The 23,708-nt window shown below is 31.8% G+C and overlaps 4 protein-coding genes across 15 annotated transcripts; 3 read left to right on the forward strand and 1 right to left on the reverse strand.

The window, feature by feature from the left end:
- Window positions 1-2,561: 2,561 nt before the first annotated feature.
- EMB1968 (ATPase family associated with various cellular activities (AAA)) lies at window positions 2,562-6,833 on the forward strand. 2 transcript variants are annotated; one of them, XM_023667990.2, is made up of 12 exons: window positions 2,562-2,679; window positions 2,770-2,848; window positions 2,948-3,027; window positions 3,493-3,615; window positions 3,691-3,760; window positions 3,857-3,930; window positions 4,646-4,766; window positions 4,851-4,913; window positions 5,502-5,561; window positions 5,944-6,069; window positions 6,152-6,235; window positions 6,614-6,833. In XM_023667990.2, the coding sequence occupies exons 1-12, from the start codon at window positions 2,636-2,638 to the stop codon at window positions 6,701-6,703; spliced, it is 1,014 nt and encodes a 337-aa protein (XP_023523758.1). In that variant the 5' UTR covers window positions 2,562-2,635; the 3' UTR covers window positions 6,704-6,833. The 2 variants fall into 2 exon arrangements, with proteins under 2 accessions (XP_023523758.1, XP_086977423.1); XM_087121297.1 differs by having other exon boundaries at window positions 3,514-3,615.
- A 1,587-nt stretch (window positions 6,834-8,420) lies between these two features.
- Window positions 8,421-15,699, reverse strand: LOC111787898 (uncharacterized). 9 transcript variants are annotated; one of them, XR_015419863.1, is made up of 8 exons: window positions 15,458-15,699; window positions 15,293-15,335; window positions 14,651-14,921; window positions 13,669-13,814; window positions 12,915-13,007; window positions 11,136-11,978; window positions 10,797-11,024; window positions 8,421-9,944 (listed from the first exon to the last, which is right to left on the reverse strand). XR_015419863.1 is itself a non-coding variant. In XM_087121305.1 (8 exons), exons 1-3 carry the CDS (start codon window positions 15,588-15,590, stop codon window positions 14,818-14,820), a joined length of 273 nt encoding a protein of 90 aa, XP_086977431.1. In that variant the 5' UTR covers window positions 15,591-15,699; the 3' UTR covers window positions 8,421-9,944; window positions 10,797-11,024; window positions 11,136-11,978; window positions 12,915-13,007; window positions 13,669-13,814; window positions 14,651-14,817. The 9 variants fall into 9 exon arrangements, 8 of the variants coding, with proteins under 8 accessions (XP_086977431.1, XP_086977429.1, XP_086977428.1 ...); XM_087121305.1 differs by having other exon boundaries at window positions 14,651-14,914; XM_087121303.1 differs by having other exon boundaries at window positions 13,669-13,810; window positions 14,651-14,975.
- On the forward strand, window positions 10,356-11,759 carry LOC111787897 (2-oxoglutarate (2OG) and Fe(II)-dependent oxygenase superfamily protein). Its single transcript, XM_023667991.2, has 3 exons — window positions 10,356-10,601; window positions 10,808-11,034; window positions 11,150-11,759. Exons 1-3 carry the CDS (start codon window positions 10,500-10,502, stop codon window positions 11,757-11,759), a joined length of 939 nt encoding a protein of 312 aa, XP_023523759.2. The 5' UTR covers window positions 10,356-10,499.
- A 3,790-nt stretch (window positions 15,700-19,489) lies between the features above and the next one.
- On the forward strand, window positions 19,490-23,701 carry LOC111787853 (agamous-like MADS-box protein MADS9). 3 transcript variants are annotated; one of them, XM_023667921.2, is made up of 7 exons: window positions 19,491-19,739; window positions 19,843-19,909; window positions 22,231-22,292; window positions 22,403-22,502; window positions 22,605-22,634; window positions 22,892-22,936; window positions 23,367-23,701. In XM_023667921.2, the coding sequence occupies exons 1-7, from the start codon at window positions 19,552-19,554 to the stop codon at window positions 23,508-23,510; spliced, it is 636 nt and encodes a 211-aa protein (XP_023523689.1). In that variant the 5' UTR covers window positions 19,491-19,551; the 3' UTR covers window positions 23,511-23,701. The 3 variants fall into 3 exon arrangements, with proteins under 3 accessions (XP_086977117.1, XP_086977116.1, XP_023523689.1); XM_087120991.1 differs by lacking the exon at window positions 22,892-22,936 and having other exon boundaries at window positions 19,490-19,739; XM_087120990.1 differs by lacking the exon at window positions 22,605-22,634 and having other exon boundaries at window positions 19,490-19,739.
- Window positions 23,702-23,708: the final 7 nt, after the last annotated feature.

Raw genomic sequence — 23,708 nt, forward strand, 5'->3', positions numbered from 1 at the left:
TAAACCTTTTTCTTTTATTTTAATTGGTCGGGTTCCATTTTCGGCGTCGCATTTTGATTTTCCTTTTATTCGCTTATACGGCGTCGTTTATCTTCTCCCAAAGTGGTGATCTTTGTCGTTAATATTCCGTCAAAATTCTCATTTCTTTTCAATTTTACATTTTAAACATTTATTCTAATTATTCGTCAACATTATGCAAATTAATAAATTAAAAAAATATATTTTTAAATACACATTTTTTACATTTATTCTAATTATTTGTTAACATTAAATTAGAGAATTAATTTAATATATATATATATATATATATATATTTTTTTTTTTTTTTTTCCTTTTTCAAATATGCATTTTCAACATTTATTCTAATTATTCACGAATTAAAAATATATATATTTCCTTTCAAATATGCATTTTCGACATTTATTTTAATTATTCGTCAAACATTAAGTAAATTGCGGATTTACGAATATATATTGTCGAATAATTTGCTTAAATTGATTAATGTTGAAGAATCAATGGGTTAGGGGTGAAATGACACTCGAACCTAGAACTAGCTGGTTCTCTTGAAAATACGTTGATGGACAGTAGTTGACTAGACATTTAGGGGGTAGAGCACTGTTACGATCTGGGTTAAAAGAATCAGTGGGGTAGGGGTGAAATGCCACTCGAACCTAGAACTAGCTGGTTCTCTTCAAAATACGTCGATGGACAGTAGTTGACTAGACATTTAGGGGGTAGAGCACTGTTACGATCTGGGTTAAAAGAATCAGTGGGTTAGGGGTGAAATGACACTCGAACCTAGAACTAGCTGGTTCTCTTGAAAATACGTTGATGGACAGTAGTTGACTAGACATTTAGGGGGTAGAGCACTGTTACGATCTGGGTTAAAAGAATCAGTGGGGTAGGGGTGAAATGCCACTCGAACCTAGAACTAGCTGGTTCTCTTCAAAATACGTCGATGGACAGTAGTTGACTAGACATTTAGGGGGTAGAGCACTATTACGATCTGGGTTGAAAGAATCAGTGGGGTAGGGGTGAAATGCCACTCGAACCTATAACTAGCTGGTTCTCTTCAAAATATGTTGATGGACAATAATTGACTAGACATTTAGGAGGTAGAGCACTGTTACGATCTGGGTTGAAAGAGCGGTATCAGATTAAGGCAAACTCTGAATGCTAGACATGATCTCAAAATAACAACAGTCAAAGTCGGCTAGTGAGACGATAGAGTATAAGCTTCATCGTTGAAAGTGAGAACTCGAATCACTTGCTAAAACCTCTGAATGACAGCTCATTTATCCTTATTTCGCTCCAACTTCTCTCTTGTTTCTAGAAAACAAGTATGTTTTGGAAATGGAAAATTAAGAAAGGTTCAAATTTTAGTGAAAATAGGAAAGGAAAATTAAAAAAAAAAAAACAAAAATGGAATAATTATTTGTTATTTTAGCTGAAAAGTGATTCTAAATTGATATTTATAATAATGGAATGAAAATAAATAAATAAATAAATAAAAAATAAGTTGCTCGAAAAGTGATTTTCAAGAAACTACAGCCTTCTTTTAAAATTTTGAAATTTCCTCTAATTTTAAAAAATTTGTTATTTTTTCAAGTTTAGGAAAGATACGTCAGGTCGGAAAAAATATTCATTTTCTTAATTTAGAATAAATTATATTGATCTTTTTGAAAGTCGGGATAATTCAAACTCTTAATAAATTTGTTTATACACATCGGCTTGAATCAGATCGATTGCATGAGTTCATTACATTAAGATAAAAATCAATACCTTAAATAGACGACTTTATTCAAATAGGGAAAGAATAATATTTATAAATTTAATTGAACGTTTTAAAAAAAAGGTAAGACATTCACGTACTTTTGTCTACTAATAGTAAAAATAATTCAACAAATCAACACAGGTCTGTCTTGTGATTGTAACAAGTAACACAGGTCTGTCTTGTCTCGATTTGAAAATTTTAAAATACTATATTTAAAAATACCAATTAAATTTTTTTTACCATCTATAAATGTCTTATAGATGATCTCATTTTCAACGTTATTCTCAAAAGTTCATGAATATTTTTGAAATACGGTAGGAAATGAATTTTTTTAAAAAAAATTTAAGAGTTTTGATGAAATTTTTAAAATTTTTAAAAACTCAATTATATTTTTAAAGTTAAGAAGGAAACTTCTAGAAGGTTGGGAGTACTTTTTTTAAATAAAGTTAAAAATTTAAAGTTATTTTTATTAATTTAGTCTCATATTATATTATATATTAAAGTTATTCCTTATAAAACAGGCCTTAGGCCCAATAATATAAAATAGGCCTGAGACCCAATAATATAAAATAGGCCTAGGCCCAATAATATAAAATAGGCATTAGGCCCAATAATATAAAATAGGCCATAGGTCCAATAATACAAAATAGGCCATAGGCCCAATAATATAAAATATGCCGTAGGCCCAATAATATAAAATAGGCCATAGGTCCAATAATCTAAAATGGGCCTTAGGCCCAATAAGAAAATGGGCTAAAGCCCACAATTCGAAAGTTTTCCTCTCCAACTGAACGCGGTGCAAACAAGAACCCTATTATCGGTGCAGGGGAAGGTGGACCAGTGGCTGGAGAGGGGAAAAAAATGGCGCCATTGTTGCAGAGCTCTCAACCATGGGTGGAGAAATAGTACGCTCACTTTCTTTTTCTTTCAGTTCGCTTGTTTCTTTAGAATGTGTTGCGTGAGCTCGACTGTCGTCCATTTTTGTCGAATGACAGTCGACCGAAGCAAGTGAAAGATGTGGCGCATCAGGATGAAGTCGTTCGGGTCCTGACCAACACTCTCGAGACTGCCAGTGTACGTATTATTAGCTTCTCTTTTAGATTATGGTGGTGTTGTGTTTTTCTTCTCAACACATTGCTAATTCTTTGTTGTCTTCGATTGTTGGTTGAACAGTGTCCTCATATGCTCTTTTATGGACCGCCGGGTACCGGAAAAACCACCACCGCCCTCGCGATTGCTCATGAACTATTCGGGTTCGTTTCTGCTTCTATCTGTTTTATTTAGTCGTATTTGTGCTATTCTGTTAATGATTTTGCGGAAGCTGTGAATTTATGTTTGGTAGTTCAGAATCCCTTCTAAGAAATATTTTGAATTCCCGGAAGCTTTGGATGAGTATTTTAGAATCCTTTGTTAGAGATATCTTGGATTTTATGCAGCTGGGAATTAGGTATTTATCTACATTGTCTATCTATGAGCTTTTTCAACAAATAGATGTTGAAACATGAAACTATAAATAAACCATGGCCTCTCTATGGTTATTATGATGAGGTGCTAGGTATCAAAGATTTCTGGAGGTTTTTGCTCAAAGCATTCGTGATTTGCTTATTTGATTATGAAACTGTTCAATCTACTTGGATTAATATGAAATGGACTGTTTGGTTTCTTTAAGTTTTATTTTGATACAACGAAATATCTGATGTAAAAATTATTATTTGTAGTCCTGAACTTTACAAGTCCAGAGTTTTGGAATTGAATGCAAGTGATGACCGTGGGATCAATGTTGTTCGGACTAAGATAAAAGATTTTGCTGGTGTTGCTGTAAGCAGTGGCCAACGCCAGGGGTAATTTCCTAATCCTACCGATAACATTTTACTATAATCTTGTTATTTCACACTTTTTTTAAATAAAAAAATTAGGGGTTATCCTTGCCCACCATTCAAGATAATCATTCTGGATGAGGCTGATTCAATGACTGAAGATGCTCAGGTGTGATCATCAGTCTACACACAATCTATTTGCTTTAGTATAGATACACTTTTTTCTTTTCATTTTTTTTTTTCCTAATATTGAAACATTATGTAGAATGCCCTGAGGCGTACCATGGAAACACACTCCAAAGTAACACGATTCTTTTTTATATGCAACTATATCAGCAGGTGAAGCTTAGCTTCCTTTTTCTTGCATTTTTATCTTTCTCTTTATTAATTTATTGTAGATATTTATTTCTTGATTTATTATTATTATTATTATTTAATGTTCACGACAGTCTCCAATTTATTGTTGTTTACTTTGTTTTTTGATCTGTGCTTTTGATATTTATGACAGTCTCTGACCTTTTATGGAGTAAATTAATGATCGTAGCTCATAAGAGTTTTATGTTTAAGCCATTTATGGAAGAGCATTGGGAGAGTTGGTGGTAATTTTGCTTCTGGAGAAATCCTTGAGAGAGAGAGAGAGGGCATGACACTCAAATCTCTGAAAACAATAGTAGATGACCATTATAGCTTTTAACTAGATTTCAATCTAATTGTCGTTAAAGTTGAATTCTCTAGGAGTACGGGAGTCATGATTGTGGATAGGCAGGAACATGATAATATCAAACCAGTTGCTACCTTATTTTCATGAAGTTTTGACCTTCACAATCATCTAATTCTTTTTTTATGGAGGCATGCAAATGAATGTACATATTTTTGTAACGTTTGTTCAATTTACAGAATTGTTGTATCTATTTGTATTGTGCATTCTATATGGTTACATTTGATTTCTTAATTGCTCATGATTTCTACCATGGGCTATTTTTACTTGGTATTGGATCGAGTGCTAGTGTGGGGAAGCTAAACTGTCATCTCAGTGTTTTTTCCACTTCTGTAGGATTATAGAGCCCCTTGCATCAAGGTGTGCAAAGTTCAGGTTTAAGCCACTCTCTGAAAAGGTTATGAGCAAGCGTATATTGCACATTAGCAATGAAGAAGGTCTAAGTCTAGATGGAGAGGTTTGCTCTTTGCTGCTTAGTATTTAGAAATTATCGTTTGAAATAAGCTATATTCGATGTGATGTAAACTTGCAATCTGTATAGGCTCTTTCAACCTTAAGTTCAATCTCTCAAGGTGACCTGCGTCGAGCTATCACATATTTACAGGTTTGATTTAGTCTGCAACATTGCACATTTTGTAGGTTTACAACCTTTCTTTTTATATTCACTGTCATGTTAAACATGATCATGTTAAGAGCTTGGATGATTATAGGGAAGAGAACCACATGTTTTACTACAATTTGACAATGTTATACTTTAGACTATTGACGTATCCTTGCAGTTCCTTTGTCCATGTCTGTGTACTGATAAAAATTGCATTAGTGTGTAGACTTCATAGTGTTGCAAACCAGTTGGGACTGCAAACGATTTTCTGCTTTAAATTTTATAACCAACAATGCTACATGATGTCTAACTCTGATATCCCTCGGAACGGAAAATTAGAGACAATGAGGGTGAGAAGAGCTTATGTTGCGTTAATGCTTAGAATCAGATTACGGGAGAATTTGATGGGCAATAAATCCAATTGCTCATTGCTCATTGACAAGAAGCTCAATTGTTGTAGTTATTAATCTGGATCTTTAAAATGAAGTTTGTTTAAGAATTCATTACTGCTGTTATTGTACATTTCTTGAAGCAAGTGTTTCAATCTTTTCTAACTGCTTTCCTTTTCTTGTTCTTTCTTTTTTCCTCCAGTCAGCTGCACGCTTATTTGGATCATCAATCTCTTCTAAGGATCTGATTAGCGTGTCTGGGGTGAGTTATGTGAAATTTTGATAAGTTATCGTCCCTAGAATACTCAACACAGATGTTTAAAAATGATTGTCCTTAATAATGGCTCACTTTGCTCCCATTCTTGTTGAATATTGTTGCTATCTGTATATGCCTTGCCGTCTCATGATCTCTTCTGAAACTGTAGCATTGGTGCATGACCACAAATATGCTATCTGTTAATTTTATTTTTTCTTTTGTACGAGTTCGGGGTGTTCCATTTTCTGCCATTGATTATAATATAGATTATTAGGCTTTTTGGAAATTCGATAGTGGATGGATTCTCTTTCTTGTTCTCAAAAGTATGCCTATAATTTGTTCATGAAATATTTTCTTGGGTAATCATAATTATTTTTATCATTTGCAGATTATCCCACGGGAGGTTGTTGATGAGCTTTTTGCTGCTTGTAAAAGTGGGAACTTCGATCTTGCAAATAAGGAAGTCAATAATGTAATTGCAGAAGGATATCCTGTGGCTCAGATGCTCTCACAGGTTTTCTTCTTGCTCAATCTATACCATGTTATTGTATTTTCAAATGATGAACGTAGATAGACAAAACTCATGATTCCTACAGATATTTGAGGTGGTTATTGAAGCCCATGATTTGCAAGATGAACAAAAGGCCAAGATATGCAAGAAGTTGGCTGAAGCAGATAAGGTCACTTCTATCTCTTTCCATGTTCTATTGCATTTTTGCTATCTAAAGTTCATGTGAAGTATGCATCAAGTTGGCTACATTATTAGTTTAAATTGTCATTTGGAATTGACAACTTAGAGTCGATAGATTCTACCAATCTTTTATCTATATACCTATATCTATATATATATATATATATTAACATTAAGAGTAGCCCATCTTATCTTCTTGCATTAATGTTGGTAAGTACTTCGTATTATGTTGACAAATATTACCTTGGTTTGGTTTTAATCTTGATTGAAAATTACACGGATACAAAATGGAAATTTACCCAATAATATTCTGGAATGGCATTTATTTCATCATGCAAACCAACATTATTGCCATGCCAATCTGCAGTGTCTGGTTGATGGTGCGGATGAATATTTGCAGCTGCTGGATGTGGTTAGTCAAACAATGCAAGCTTTGAGTAGCAGTATGCAACTGTAAATATTTGATTAAACTGTTCCATGTTGTATAGAAACAAGGCAACTCTTGGCTCGTAGAAATTGTTGGAACTGTGCTCTTAGCTAGCTGGTGTGTACCTTGCTAATTTACAAGTTAGATCTTGTTTATTTTAGGTGGATTTGAGAGTTCTGTTTTTGAATTTATGCCAATTTCCTCACAAATTATTTACTACATTTTTCACCGTTTTGAAAAAATTGAATTCTTAGTCAAATTTAAAAAACAAGATAAATTCATAAAAATTACTTTTGGAGTATGGATTATAAGTTTTATTTTTTTTTTTAAAAAAAAAGTAAATAGAAACTTTATATAAAACTTAATTTAGTTAGGTGAGTAATCATAATGGGAGATGGAATAATAATTAAGGGAGTGTTGGGTGTTAGTAGTTGATTTAGTAGGTTTTGATGAACAATAAATATACTTTATTAGCAGATTATGAGTTTTAATATATAGTTTTCCAGCCAAGAAGAATATTCCTTCATTAATACAATCCCAATGGAACATGCAACCATTTTTCTTATTTTTTTTGTTTGTAGGAAAATTCTTAGACCCATATTTTATAAATTTTGTTCAATAATGAAAATAAAGTAAATTTAAAAAATAAATATAAAGTTAAAATGTTAGTTTTCATTAAAAAAAAAAAAAAAATACAGCATAATTAGATTTTTGATATATATGTATTCACAAACTAACCTTTGGAGACTAATTTTAAAATTTATTGAAAATACAATAATGGAAGTATTTGAAAGTAAAATGAAAAGGTGTATTTTAATCAAATACAAAACTTAAAAGCTAAAAAAAGGAATCAGAATACGAAAAAATATGAAAGCTAAACAATAATTAATTAAAATTAAGAACAAAAAATAAAATAAAAAGACAAGAAATCTATGTAGATACAGGCAACCTAGACAAAATGTTGTGGTTTGTAAGAGAAGCATTACTTAGGCTCCATGTGTGGTCTGAATGAAACAGTATTCTTAAAATGGAAGAAAGGGTCCTTTAATTTTGATGCATTATGGCTGCATGAACTTACATAGTTCAAGCTTCACCCATCCCATTATTATTACTTTTGATTTGCTATCGCAATCTCATGAGACGGATCTCGAGGCAAAGCGAAAAAAAAAAAAAAAGGTAATTAACCCATTTAATACAATTTTTACTTAGTATACATGTCAAATTCATTATATTTGGACATTTATCGTAGAAAATTATTAACCATAACTCAACTTTTTCATACAATGTTTTTCAGTGGCCCGATTAGAGTCTACTCGTGTGGGTTTAAGTTGTGAAGTCTTATGCACATAAATAAATAAATAAATAAATCTCATTTTAGTCTTCTCTGAATATAATAAGAAAAATGAAGAAAAAAAATTCTAAGTGAAAAACAAAAAAATAACAACAATATTCCTTATGAAAAATGACACAAAAATGGCTTGATAAAATAGTTATATATATATATGAAGGGTTCAAAATTTTGTTTTTATTTTTATTTTTATAAATTTAGTGATTTAGTCCATTATTAGTGATTTAGCATGAAAGAAAATACATGAACCCATGTTCCATTCAACAAATAATTAGAAACTTTTAGCAAAGAATCTTTTTCTCTTTGCGCTTTCTTTTTTAAGTATTAACTTAAAAATCAAATCAAATTAAATTAGCAACATTACATTAAAAGAAAAATCTACAAAACTTAACAAACATGTCGTTCAATCATTTTAATACTCCAATTAGAAGAAAAAATCTTGTTCAACTTAGTGAAAATTTTAAGCATATCACATCCAATATCCTCTACTTTCTTTTTTCCATTAAATAAAAATATTAAGAAATAATAAATCACTATTTTGTTAAAAACATTCTTGCACTAATGTAAGGAGAAATAAGAGAGAGAGAGAGAGAGAGAGAAAAGAAAATAATATTTAAAAAATAATGTAAATATTTAATAAAAATGACATATATGATTATTTGTATTTTAAATTTTTATACAGATCCTTGGGGCCCTAAAATTGCAACACTTGGAATCAAATCCTAAGGATATGGATTTGCCAAGTATACATTGCAATGCATAATGAATTATGGGTCATTATTCCCCTTTATTTTAAAATATAAAAATAGTAAAAAATAAAGCCTAACAATTACAATTATTTATTTAAAATAAAGAAATAAATAAGACATTTTATAATTTATTTTCTAGTTTTGGAAGCATCTATATGGCTTTTTCCTTCCCACTTGACTCATTGATATGGATTTGATTTTGAAATTCTTTATATTTAATTTCTATTTCAATCTGTGATTTGTTTGTCTCCCACTCCACACATTATTTTAATTTATGCTCTATTTATAGAAATCCATTGATTCATTGCATTAAACAATTTATGACCATTAATTTAACTAATCCTCACTTACCCTAACTTATATTTATTATCAAAATAAACATAAACATACCTCAATCAAAATTAAATAAAAATTCAAAATTTCAATAATTCCAATGAAATGAATAGGTAAATAAAACAACAAATTTAGAAATTTAGAAAATTGAAAATTAAGAAAAGTGTTAAAAATTATTTTAAAATATGGTGAGTTACAAAAATAGGCCAACCAAAAGTGTGTAATTTAATGATTATCTATTAAATATTTTATTAATATTTAATCCAATAATTAAGGTTATTTCCCTTTATGTATATTAAAACTTAAAAGCCATGATACGATGCTGCCTATTTTCCTTAACCCACAAACTATGCCTTCAAATTAGTGTAAGAAGTAATTAAATATTTAGGTAAACCATTGATAATCAAAAGCGTATCCATGTGAGAGTCAAAGTTAGGACCTAGAAGATCAAAAGTCAACATAATCAACGGTAGTCGGCATAGATTTATGTTTTAAGTAAGATTAATATCATGCCTATTAACCTTATCATTTGCTTAGTTTATTTATCTCATATCACTATCTTAACCTATCATATTTTACTACTACACAAACATTTTAGTTCTTATATTTAGGTAATATTTCAATTTAGTCCTTACCATTTAAGAACGCTCGATTACACCCTTCCTATTGATTGATTAAACGTGATAGCAAAGTAAATCCACCTAAAAGAAAATTCAAATTTTAACGATATCATAAACATTTAGAAGGATTAGAGACTTACCTCGGTTGAGTGCGTAATTCCACTTTGCCAGCTTAATAAGAATTATGCCACAGCCACGAGTTTACATCACTATCAGTAAATCTAAACAATCACAAACAAAAATGGTATAAATTTTAGAACAATAAGACTTGAATTAAAAAATAATAGCGCTGATTAAGAACTAAAACATAAAAATTTGTCCATCAAGCAATCGGATCATTATAAAATGATTATGCACTTGTCCATGGTAGCCCCATGATTGGTAGCCTCCAAGTTTTAAGAGATTGGAGCCAATCAAAACAGTCGGCAACGATTTAATTAATTGCAAGACGAGGTGTGTGGGACCCCACGTAGAGTTGAGTGCCTTCAGCAATGTGTTGCAAACAGAGGTAGAACTTCAGAGGGCATTGACTATTGAACAATTCTTTACTAAAAAAGTCACCGTCCCATTTCAAGGGGGGGCTCTTATTTTAAAAAGAAAAGGGATTTAATAAACAAATGGTTGACATCCAAGTTGGAGGGAAGCCCTTATAAATAGGGACTGCCCTTTCCTTTCCAAACCCACCAACATAAACTCTCTTATTCAACTACATCACCTTAAGATCTTAATCCATCTTCTCAACTTCTCTTCCTAAAATACAGTGTTTTTGAATTCTAATGGCAATCCCAGTCATTGATTTCTCAAAGCTTGATGGAGAAGAAAGGGCCAAGACATTGGCTCAGATAGCTAATGGCTGTGAAGAATGGGGATTCTTTCAGGTAGTTCGCACAAACTTATTAGTTATTCTATTCATTGAGTAGCGGTTTTTCAAGAGGTAGCTATTTGAATTTATCTTTTTAACGGAGATATAATGTCTTAACCAGTTGAGTGAGCTATACTCAAGTTGGTCAATGTTTTCATGCAATAGCGCTAATTAAATGTTCTATAATATTGTGGACTAAAATATATGTTACCTGAATTTCAGCTGGTGAACCATGGGATTCCAGAAGAGCTCCTGGAGAGGGTGAAGAAGGTTTGTTCAGAGTGCTACAAGCTGGAAAGAGAAGAGAATTTCAAGAGTTCAAAGCCTGTGAAGCTCCTGAATGATTTGCTGGAACGCAAGAGCGGCGAGAAGCTGGAAAATCTTGATTGGGAAGATGTCTTCCTTCTCCATGATAACAACGAATGGCCCTCCAACATTCCTGGATTCAAGTAAGCGTGCACCTACACTTCAAACTTATGCTTTTTCGTGAAAATATATCATGCAATCAAATTTTCTTACAAACAGAGAGTAGGTTTTGAAAACAACTCACGAATATTGTGGCAGGGAAACCATGGCAGAGTATAGATCGGAGCTGAAGAAGCTAGCTGCAAAGGTGATGGCAGTGATGGATGAGAACTTGGGTTTACCTGAGGGATACATAAAGGCTGCCTTCAATGGTGGCGATGGGCTGGACAAGGCCTTCTTTGGAACCAAAGTCAGTCACTACCCACCATGCCCACACCCGGAGTTGGTGAACGGCCTCCGTGCGCATACCGATGCTGGTGGTGTCATCTTGCTCTTCCAGGACGACGAGGTGGGAGGCCTTCAAATCCTGAAAGATGGGCAGTGGATAGATGTCCAGCCATTGCCGAACTCCATAGTCATCAACACAGGTGATCAGATTGAGGTCCTGAGCAATGGAAGATACAAGAGTGTTTGGCACCGGGTTCTGCCCTCCCCAAATGGGAATAGGAGATCCCTTGCTTCGTTTTACAACCCATCAATGGAAGCCATCATAGCTCCGGCACCAAAGCTGGTGAATAAAGCAAACCAGGAGGTGGAAAAAGGATATCCCAAGTTTGTGTTTGGAGACTACATGTCGGTTTATGCTGAGCAGAAGTTCCTTCCAAAGGAACCAAGGTTTCAAGCTGTCAGGGCAATGCGAGGGACATGAATCTAAGGACTGTTGGACTTCACTCTCTTGATGGCCTTTCATTCAAGGGTTTTCATGTAGTAGTGACAATATTTGAATAATGCAACTGTTTCTTTCTACACCCCATTCCCCCACCACACACACACACACACACACACACACAAAAGGGGAACCATTCTCCCTTTGGGTGTGTGTGTTTGCTTTAGTAATTGCTGTTGTTTCTCCATATATTGTTGTATGCTGTGTAAGGTGTCCGAAGGACCAATATTTAATATTGTTTTCGATACTATATTTCGTACTAAAAAGAGTGAATAGTTTTTGTTATTTGTTAAATGCATATAATATATAAATTAAAGATATAAATGTCAAATTGAGCCTATAATCTTAAATCCAAAGATCAGAGTTCCAATTCCCTCCCTACATAAATAAATAAATAGACATATACATACACTATGTATTTATCTGATGAATTCATGTAATTACCGAGTTCATGAAACTACATTTTAAGAAACTTTTTTATTTTTCTTAAAACCCAAAAATGAATATACCTTGATTTCTAAAAACAAAATCTAGAAAATATGTATTTTTTTTAATCATCGAAACAGTGCAGGACTTTTTTTGCCCAAGATATTTTTTGGAGGCAGTTTTTCCACTAATCTTGTTTACTTTCTTGATGACTAATTTTTTAAACGCACATTGCGTCTTATTAAATTAATCAAACCTATTTTCTTGACATTTAATTCTCTAGCGTACCAACACGCGTATTTTATATCTTCGCATATTTAAGTCTTATATCAAGCTCTAATCAAACCTTCACAGTGCGGCTCATAGTCCTACCACCATCTTTTAAGGCTTTACGTATTTTACAAGGGTAGATGTAGGTTTAAGTCATGCTACTCCAGGTTCGAACTCTGTCTATAAGTATTTGCATTCCCGACAAATCCTCTTCATAACCCACAACCTACAAACATTGAACTGTTCACAGGCTGGAACTAATAGCCAAGTATGTTTGTTCCTATATCAATTTCAACTTCAATGATGATTCTAAAATCTTATGAGTTGTAATCTATTCAGTTCTTCCAAAATCTTGTCGACAGAGAGGGATACAATTTTCAAACATTCATCACACATAATTGCAATAGAGGTATAAATGACAAAGAAAACACATGCACACACCTGAGACTCGGTTTGTGTTTCACTAAAACCATAATATATGCCTGCGCTCCCATCTCCAGTATTAGGATTCTAACGTCTTCTTTTCTTTCAGCTCTGAGATTATACAAAATAAAAGTCTCATTAACTGAGTTACAAAGGAAAAACTGAACTGTGTTTGTAATTATTCGTCCAAGAGGGATATCAGTATAGCTTTATAGGGTTGAGTCTTTTAGTGAAATGATGTTTTAACCAATATTTTCAAGGAAATATTTTCTTAAGAAAGATGAAACTTATTATAGAGAAATAATGAAAAATCAAATACAATTTTTAAAAATCAAATAGTTATCAAACGGAGTATAAAAGTTTTCATAATGCCAAAATCACGTAAAGGGTACAGTATTGATTGATATCAAGTTTGAAAAATAGTCTACAGTATTGATTAAGAAAAGCATTCGGGATGATTTGAATTTTGCAAATGAAATGACTACTCAAAGAAAGTATAATCTTTATTGTTCTAGGAAACAATTCATCAGACCAATGACGGAACAATCAGGCGGGAAAATCTGGTACCTTAAAGGATTAACCCAAGTGCAAAAGAAATCAAATATTTAAACATAAAAGGCATTGATCCCAATAAAAGGATACACTTTTGGTGAAGCAAGTCTTTCCAGGTGACTTCCGATCATGAATCTTAAAAAGAAAGTGGAACAGAACGATCCGAGAGAACAATATATTGAAATGAAGTAATGGAATTAAAGCTCTATCCATATTTTACCTTGTCTGCTCCAACAAGTTCTCAATTGCAGCAGCAACATCAGGAACATGTAAAGTTACTACAGAAGATTTTGATGTCGTTTCTCTTGTGGTCCTCAACAATCTCCCCTCCCCCTTTTGATTTATCCATTCAACAATTTCAGCTGTCTAGGAGAGAATTCAAATATGATCGTCAGAATATATATCATCAATAAAATGAATAAATTTGTCAAAGCCATAGTTTCATATGCTAAAAGGAATGGTACCCTTTTCATATGCTAAATGACATTGGAATTATCTTAAACTTTTCTTAATCGATCTGTTAACAGGATGGGAGTATACTTGAGATACAATGAGGTCAAAGGAACTGATTTAGAATTATATACACTCCGAAGACTTACTTTCAAAGTTATGGAGCTGGAACTGTTGAACAAAATACAGCTTTCTGCGAGATATCAATAGCTATTCTCACTTACGTACTATGTTACATCAATTATGTAGAATGCAGAAGATTTTGAAGATTATATTCATAATTGCCTCGTGTTAAGATAACAACTGTGCTGCATAATGATTGTTATATAATGCTTTTGGTATAATAAAATCCCTTCCTCATAAATCCTTCTAGTAATAGTCAAGGCTCTGACATCATCAGTATTTCCCATATCATCGCTTCTATTCTAGGCCCTGGATTGCTGTAGTGTTTCAAATAATTAGGAATCTTAATGGTTATAGAAGTGCAGCTATTTCACGGAGTTGCCTTTGCATTTGAAACAAAATTAATGTTTCAACTATCACTAATCCTTTCCCTTTCCCACCACTCCCCACCTCAAAACCATTATCTTACAAGATCTGTCTTTCCATCCATTCTCTTTCTTATTTTAAACTATAATTGTGAGAAATTTAGAAATTTGTATAAATATTTGGAGGATCTTTACACAGATAAAAAAAAAAACAAAATACACATATACATCACGCAATAAAAAGGTAAATTCAAGCATCACAACCTTATATTTTGCAGCCAAGACATTCTTCACGACGATGAAGGTGAATCTAGAGATGCTTTTGTATGCAATACTCCTCCCATTGCAGTAACTAACTTCCCTAACTAAACCTGCAAATTTGTATTATAATTTAGAAACAAACTTCTATAAAAAGGGGGGAAATAGGAACATTAGCAACGTAGCTTTTCATCCGCCTGATAACCGGATGCCAGAATTTTCACACCATCCATAGCAAGGTAACAAGTAAAATCCTGTTGAGGAAGCGGTCTGTACTCTTTTGCACATGAAAGCACGCACTGAGGACCCTCCCAATAGCAGAAATTCAATTCTATAGCAATAAATTACAATGCGATATGAGCACCAGGTCCCAAGCGACGGACTGAAATGATAATTTCAAACAACTAGGCATGCCAATTCGAAATGCAAGCGGACAATGAAGACATATTGCATGGTCACCGGGCTACTATTTATGTTCATTAAGAAAGTTATAACAGTAATTCATTAAGTATCGCATTGAACAAATAATCGAGACCAATTTCCTACAAGTCTCACTCGTCTGTCAAAAAACTGCACTCCGGTCCTATCCCCGCAGAAGAAGGAGAAGAACAGATCGAAACTACAAATTAAAACCTACAAGAACCATACCTAAAAAATTGCACACCTTCGCGCAAAGATCCTCGAACTTTTCCTGCAAACCAGAATCAAAAACCAAAAAACCATAGCCAATACGAAGAAGAATGAGAAATCAAACACAAAACCGATGAAACATTTCATACATGATCGACAGAGAGATAACATTATAATCATTACCCCCGTTTCGAGAAGGATCGCAACAGATGAAGACGTCAGCCCCATTCTGCTTCAGAGCATCAAATATCTCTTGAGCAACAAGATTGCAGGACACGAACACGCTGCCTCCGGCCAAGGGCTTCGGATTCAGCATCTCCGCCGTTGCTTCGTCAATTTTCTCCCTCGATCAAACTTGAACGAGAGAGAGAGGAACGGAATTTGGAGTGTCTTTGGAAATGAAACGAAGAGAAAGCGGACCGTGTAAATGGGTTTCCGCGTAAATTTTCTTACTAAAATTAAATTAGGTTAAATTATAAATAATATTTTTTAAATTATATTAATGTTAATTTGACTTTTTTTTTTTTTTTTTTTTTTTTTTACTTTAGAAATATCATTTTTCTTTTAAAAAACATTATATAATGTTTTTTATATGATTTATATATAATTTTTGTTTAATTCAAACCATAGAGTTCCTACCTTTAGTTGGGCCTTGTGGGCGTGACGTAATAAATATATGATTTATATATGATTTGAAATTAATATTGTATCATTTTAATTAATTATATCACTTTAATTAATATTGTTTTATAAGAAAGATTAAATAATTTAGAAAATTAAAGTAAAATATTTAAAATAATAATAAAATTTATGCGTTTATTTTCTGAGCGTGCCGTAGAGTAATTGACTTTCTTTTACTACTGTAAACAAAAATCAATCGTTCCTCACGTAGGCAATTATTTTATTGAGGTAAATTTCATTATTGTCGTGTTTTTTTACGTGTAGACATGAACCACATGTAGCCCTAAATTCTAGGTCTTGTATTACTTTATATTTGTATTATTATTATTTTTTCCTTGCCTATTAAGCTTTAGGTTCGGTAGACGGAATCTTTCTTGAAAAAAAGTATTAGAGAGGTAGGGTCGATGTTAATGGTCGAAAGAAAAGAAAAAAAAAAAAGATGCTTTCATGAAGATTTTGTACGTCGGAGGATCGAGAATCTTTTTGGACATCAAATGCTAGGTAAATAAGAACGAAATGAAGTCTATTATTGAGAAAACGGGCGATCTCGTATTGCTTGTTAAGAGAGGGGAAGCTTTTGAACTTTTTTTTTTTTCAATTTAATAGTGAGCGAGAGATGAAAGCAGTCGGGAATGAGACCCAACCCTCGAAAAAGGAAAGAAAAGCTTATGGAAAATGTTAATTTAAAAAAAAAAAAAAAAAAAACCCTTGAATTGTAATTAATTTGAACATTCCAAATTAATAAACGGGTCTTAAAGAATACATAAGTAAATGACAATTTTACCCTTAAGGAACAAAAAAACTCGAGAAAATCTAAATATCAAAAAGGGGTTAAAAGAAACAATTTGAACGTTCAAAGTTAAGAAAAGGGTCTCAAAGAACAAGTAACAAAATGACAATTTTACCCCTAAAGAACCAAATAACCCAAGAAAATCTAAACGGATTTAGATAGATATCAAAAAGGGGTTGAAAAAACGGGTTATAGTTGGTTTGGTCGTTCCAATTTAGTTCTTATATTAATGAATTATAATTAATTTGAACGTTTAAAATTAAAAAACGGGTCTCAAAGAACAAGTAACGAAATGACAATATACCCCTAAAAAACCAAATAATCGAAGAAAATCTAAACCCGCATTTAGATAGATATCTAAAAGGGGTTGAAAAAACAGGTTATAGTTGGTTCCGTCGTTCAAATTTAGTTCTTATATTAATGAATTATAATTAATTTAAACATTCAAAATTAAGAAACGGGTCTCAAAGAACAAGTAACGAAATGACAATTTTACCCCTAAAGAACCAAATCACTCAAGAAAATCTAAACCCCATTTAGATAGATATCGGAAAGGGGTTGAAAAGACGGGTTATAGTTCGTTTGGTCGTTCAAATTTAGTTCATATACTAATGAATTATAATCAATTTAAACATTCAAAATTAAGAAACCGGTCTCAAAGAACAAGTAACGAAATGACAATTTTACCCCTAAAGAACAAAACAACCCAAGAAAACGTACACCCCCATTTACATAGATATCAAAAAGGGGTTGAAGAAACGGCCCCACGGGTCAAGTATTCAAATCTAATTCCTATACTAATGAATTATAATTAATTTGAACATTCAAAATTGAAAAACGGGTCTCAAAGAACAAGTAACGAAATGACAATTTTACCCCTAAAGAACAAAACAACCCAAGAAAACCTAAACTCCCATTTACATAGATATCAAAAAGAGGTTGAAGAAACGACTCACACGTCCATCGTTCAAATTTAGTTCCTATACTAATGAATTATAATTAATATGAACGTCAAAATTAAAAAACAGGTCTCGAAAAACAACTAAGGAAATGACAATTTTACCCCTAAAAGAAACCCCAAGAGGAGGAGGTTGTTTGGTTGTTTGGCATACAAAGAATTGAAGCTTATTGATTAGATTGAGTGTGATTTGAGATTTCTCCCATTCAAAAACCCAGTTTTCACGGTGCTTCCTCTTCCCATTTTGGGTTAACAAAAACCCTTTTCATTCTTTGATTTGATGCTTTAGATTTTAAACCCTAAACCCTAAATCCTTCTCCTCCTCTCTATGCTTGACACGTGTCCTTTTAGGGCATCCTTTTACTTCCTTTTCCTTTTCTTCCCAAATACTACCCAATAACCCTAGTTTTTATCCCTTCTACCTTTCTAATTTCTTATAATTTTTTATAATTAATTACCCATGTTTAAGCGATTCCGCTACGTTAAATTAATAAAAATATCTATAAATTTTGTATTTGGTCTCAAAAATACGTCGTAACTTTCAAATGTTTCTGTAATATCCTTAAACTTTAATGAAAAATGTTGGTTGACGTACTCTTGAACGTTCAAAAGAGCTTAACGAGTAACTTTATCGTTGGTTTTGGATGAAAAACGTTCGTACTTTGTTTCAAAAGTGTTTAAAAAATATTTTTACGTTTGGTTTTGGATGAAACGTTAGTACATCAGACAACACAAACGTATCATTGTTCTAACGTATCGTTAAACTAAAAAGATTAACGTTTGTCAACTCGAGCATAGTTCAATAGATAAAGCACATATTAACTTCTCCAAGACCGAGAGTTTGTCCTCTAAATCTTGCATTTATCATAACAAAAAAAGTTAAAACTTCAAATCTATGCTCGCTCCAACATGTCACTAAACTAAAAAGAAACGCTTTTCAACTCGAGTATAGTTCAATAGATAAACCACTTATGAAGCTAAAAAGAAACATTTATCAACTCAAGCATAGTTCAATAGATAAAGCATTTATTAAGCTACTCGAGCATAGTATAATAGATAAAGCACTTAATAAGGTAAAAAGAAACATTTGTCAACTCGAGCATAGTTCAATAGATAAAACACTTATCAAACTAAAAAGAAACATTTGTCAACTCGAGCATAGTTCAATAGACAAAACACTTATCAAACTAAAAAGAAACGTTTGTCAACTTGAGCATAGTTCAATAGACAAAACACTTATTTAGCTAAAAAGAAACATTTGTCAACTCGAGCATAGTTCAATAGACAAAACACTTATTTAGCTAAAAAGAGACCTTCGTCAACTTGAGCATAGTTCAATAGACAAAACATTTATCAAACTACAAAGAAACGTTTATCAACTCAAGCATAGTTCAATAGATAAAACACCCATTAACTTCTCCAAAACCGAGAGCTCATCCTCTCAATCTCACATTCATCGAAGAAAAAAAAAAGTCAAAAGTTCAAATCAACATCTCGACGTACACCGTTCTAAAGTCAAATAACAATTGGTTTGGTTATTGATTGGAAGTAATAAAGGTGAGAGAAATGCATGAACCCAATGGTTAACAAGAAGACCAAACATGACCCACAAAACAACAAAGAGTCAAATAAACAATAAAAACCACATAATTTTACAGTTGAGTTGAGCTTATCACAACCCATAAACAAGCCCTCCATTTCTATGTGGTTTAGAAAGTTGATAAGCTTCCAAACCCAATATAGAAACCTCTTCTATTCCTTCTCTCCTTTTAAACCCTCTTCAATGGCTGCCTTTCCCCATTGCCTTTATCAAAATTCCTTAGCTCAAAAACAGAAAAACACAAACAAATGGGGAGAGGGAAGATCGAGATCAAGCGGATTGAAAACTCAAGCAACCGACAAGTCACTTATTCAAAGAGACGAAATGGGATAATCAAGAAGGCTAAAGAAATCACTGTTCTTTGTGATGCTCATGTTTCTCTTGTTGTTTTTGCTAGCTCTGGCAAAATGCATGAGTATTGCAGCCCTTCTATGCAGTAAGAGATTCAAAAGATTTCAAAAATTTTTAAAAATTGAGCTTTTTTTGAGCTTTTTTTTTTTTTTTTTTTTTTACTTTTTTTTTTTTTTGTTTTTTTGAAGGTTGGTTGATATCTTGGATAAGTATCATAAGCAATCTGGGAAGAGGCTGTGGGATGCTAAGCATGAGGTATTTTGGGTCAAGATCTAAGCTTTTTGATATGGGGAGTGATACCCTTGTTTGGATCTTGGGTTTTGATTTTGATATCTGTTTTGAAATGGGGTTTGGTTTTGATATGGGAAGTGATACTCTAGTTTGGATCTTGGTTTTTTATTTTGATATCTATTTTGAAATGGGTTTTGGGTTTGATTTGGGAAGTGATACCCTAGTTTCGATCTTGGTTTTTGATTTTGATATCGATTTTGAAATGGGTTTTGGTTTTGATATGGGAAGTGATACCTAGTTTCGATCTTGGCTTTGATTTTGATATCTATTTTTGTAATGGTTCAAATCTACCGTTAGCAGCTTTTTCTTTCGGGCTTTCTCTCAAGACTTTAAAACGCGTATGGGGAAGGTTTCTACACTGTAAGGGTGTTTCGTTCTTCTCTCCAACCAAGTGGGATATCACAATTTTGAAATGGGTTTTGCTTTTGATACGGGAAGTGATACCCTAGTTTCGATCTTGGTTTTTGATTTTGATATCTATTTTTGAAATGGGTTTTGCTTTTGATACCCTAGTTTGGATCTTAGCTTTGATTTTGATATCTATTTTTGCAATGGTTCAGGCCCATTACCAGCTAAAAGATATTGTTCTCTTTTAGCTTTCCCTTTCGAGCTTCCCTCAAAGCTTTAAAACGCGTTTGTTAGGCAAAGATTTTCACACCCTTATAAAAAACGTTTCGTTCATTTCTTTTGAAATGGGAAGTGATACCTAGTTTGGATCTTTGGCTTTGGTTTTGATATCTATATTGAAATGGGTTTTGGTTTTGATATGGGAAATGATACCCTTGGTTTTTGATTTTGATATCTATTTTGAAATGGGTTTTGTTTGTTTGAGGATTTAGCATGAAAAAGGAAAGATAAAACTAAGAGTAAAGTGAGATCGAAGAACAAGTACTGAATTATGTATTGATTTGATGAAACTTATTTTTCTTCAACTCATTTGTTTTTCAACTGAAATCATAAGAGAGGGAAGAGGGAAAGGAAAGTTACTTACTAGTTTTATACTTCTAGATCTGCTGCCCAGCAGAGAATATATTTGTGAAAAAGAAGTATAAAACCCTATTTTTGTTCAAATATTTCGTTGTCGATCCAATCTTTTAGACGTTCTTAACGTTCTTCGAAGATATTTTGCATTAATATTCGTGTTAATTTATCATTAGAAAAACTTTTTGATTTGATATCTATGTTAAGTTATGATTCGGTTGACGTTTTACCATAATACCCATGTTAAATTGTCGTTCCGAAAACATTTTGCTTTGATATCCATGTTAAATTATCGTTTTAAGGACAATAATACCCATGTTAAATTATTGTATTAATGATGTTTTGCTATAATATCCATGTTAAATTATTGTTTTAAGGATGTTTTGCTACAATACGTGTGTTAAATTATTGTTTTAAGGATGTTTTGCTATAATACTCGTGTTAGATTATTGTTTTAAGGATGTTTTGCTATAATACCCCTGTTAAATTATTGTTTTAAGGATGTTCTGCTATGATACCCGTGTTAAATTATTGTATTAAGGATGTTTTGCTATAATACCCCTGTTAAATTATTGTATTAAGGATGTTTTGTTATAATACCCCTGTTAAATTATTGTTTTAAGGATGTTTGTTATAATATCCATGTTAAGTTATCGTTTTAAGGTTGTTTGTTATAATACCCGTGTTAAATTATTGTTTTAAGGATGTTTTGCTATAATACCAGCGTTAAATTATTCTTTTAAGAATGTTTTGCTATAATACTCCTGTTAAATTATTGTTTTACCCCTGTTTTGCTATAATACCCCTGTTAAATTATTGTTTTAAGGATGTTTTGTTATAATATCCATTTTAAGTTATCGTTTTAAGGATGTTTCGCTATAATACCCATGTTAAATTATCAATCCGAAGATTGCTCCAATGCCCATATTCGATTATCGTTTTGATGATAACTTGCTATTATACTCGTGTTAAATCATCATTTGGAAGATATTTTGCTTTATTATATTTATTAAATTATCATTTCAAAGACATTTTGTTCTAATACTTGTATTAAATTATCACTTGTAAGACATTTTTGCTATAATACCCCTATTAAATTATTAGAAATTTTGCTATAATACCCCTGTTAAATTACCATTTTACTATAACACCCACATTCGGAAGATATTTTACTCTAATGCCCGTGTTAAAAAATATGTTAAATTATCATGCAGAGGCATTTTACTTTAATACCCTTGTAATATAGTTTTATTTATTATTATTATTATTATTATTTTTTTTTTTGGTATTTGAAACAATTACAGAATCTGAGCAATGAATTGGACAGAGTCAAGAAGGAAAACGACAACATGCAGATTGAGCTGAGGTTAAATTCTCAATTTTTATTATTTATTATTTATTTTAAAAATCTCTGTATATTTATTAAATAAATAAATAAATAATAATAATAATAATATTGATGGGATTTAAGAACAGGCATCTGAGAGGGGAAGATATAACGTCTCTCAATTACAAGGAGCTAATGGCTCTTGAAGAAGCTCTTGAAAATGGCCTCATTGGTGTTCGTGAAAAGCAGGTTTTTATTTTTATTTTTATTTTTATTTTTAAATATTGTAAATTTATAAATATTTAAGTTTTAAATTTTATTTTAATTATAAAAATAATTTTAATTGTGCAGTCGGAGTTCATGAAAATGATGAGGACAAATGTAAGTATATTCATCCACTTCTAACTCATCCCTATTTTTTTTCTCCTAATTATTTTTATTTAATAAAGTATTAATATTATTAATTTATTATTTAAAAAATAATTTTGAAAATATTAAAATTTTATTTTATATATATATATATATATAACCGAGCATATTGTATATATATTTTTAAATATGTAAATTGAGCTATGCTTGTATTGGTTAATAAATAATATAAATTAATTTTTTTTTTTTTTTTTTTTGAATAAAAATAGGAAAGGATGATGGAAGAGGAGAATAAGCGGCTGAACAATGAGCTGGTAATTTAGTTCACAACCTTGGCTCTTTAAATACTATAATTATTATTATTATTTTTTAATTAATTAAGTTTATAATAATTTATTTTGTTATCCAGTTATTATAAATATTTTCAAAATTAAAAAAAAAATGAAATATTGCTAAGGATTCAAATATTTCTTTTAAAAAAAGTTCCGTTTTACAACGGTGGTTCGATGGAATTCCCACATCGGTTAATTTAGAGAATAATCATGAGTTTATAATCAACAAATACTCTCTCCATTCGTATGAGACCTTTTGGAGAAGCACAACATAAAGACATGAGAGCTTATGTTCAAAGTAAACAATATCATACCAATGTAGAGAGTCGTGTTCATAGTGATTATAAATTTAAATTTTAGTTATCTAAATGCTCGAATTTTATTATATATATAATTAATTAATTAATTGCAGTACCAAAAGGAGATGGAAGCCATGGGAGAATGTGTGAGAGAAATGGATAATGGATACAATCAGAGAATGAGAGATTTCAATTCTCAGATGCCTTTTGCCTTCAGAGTGCAGCCTATTCAGCCAAATCTACAAGAAAGGATATAATTACCATATAATATATATATGTTATCATTATCATATAACTTTTAAGCTAATGTTTTAAAACTATAGGTTATATTATGTTATCATATGATGAAAACTTTGGATATTGTTAAAGCATTTTATCTTAATTTTAATTGCTTGTATACGACATTTTAGAGGTAAAACGGAGAATAAATTATGATTCGTATACAACATTCTAGT

Source organism: Cucurbita pepo, chromosome 2 (genome assembly GCF_057944985.1).
Source record: "Cucurbita pepo subsp. pepo isolate OVF chromosome 2, ASM5794498v1, whole genome shotgun sequence".
NCBI classification, from domain to species: domain Eukaryota; kingdom Viridiplantae; phylum Streptophyta; class Magnoliopsida; order Cucurbitales; family Cucurbitaceae; genus Cucurbita; species Cucurbita pepo.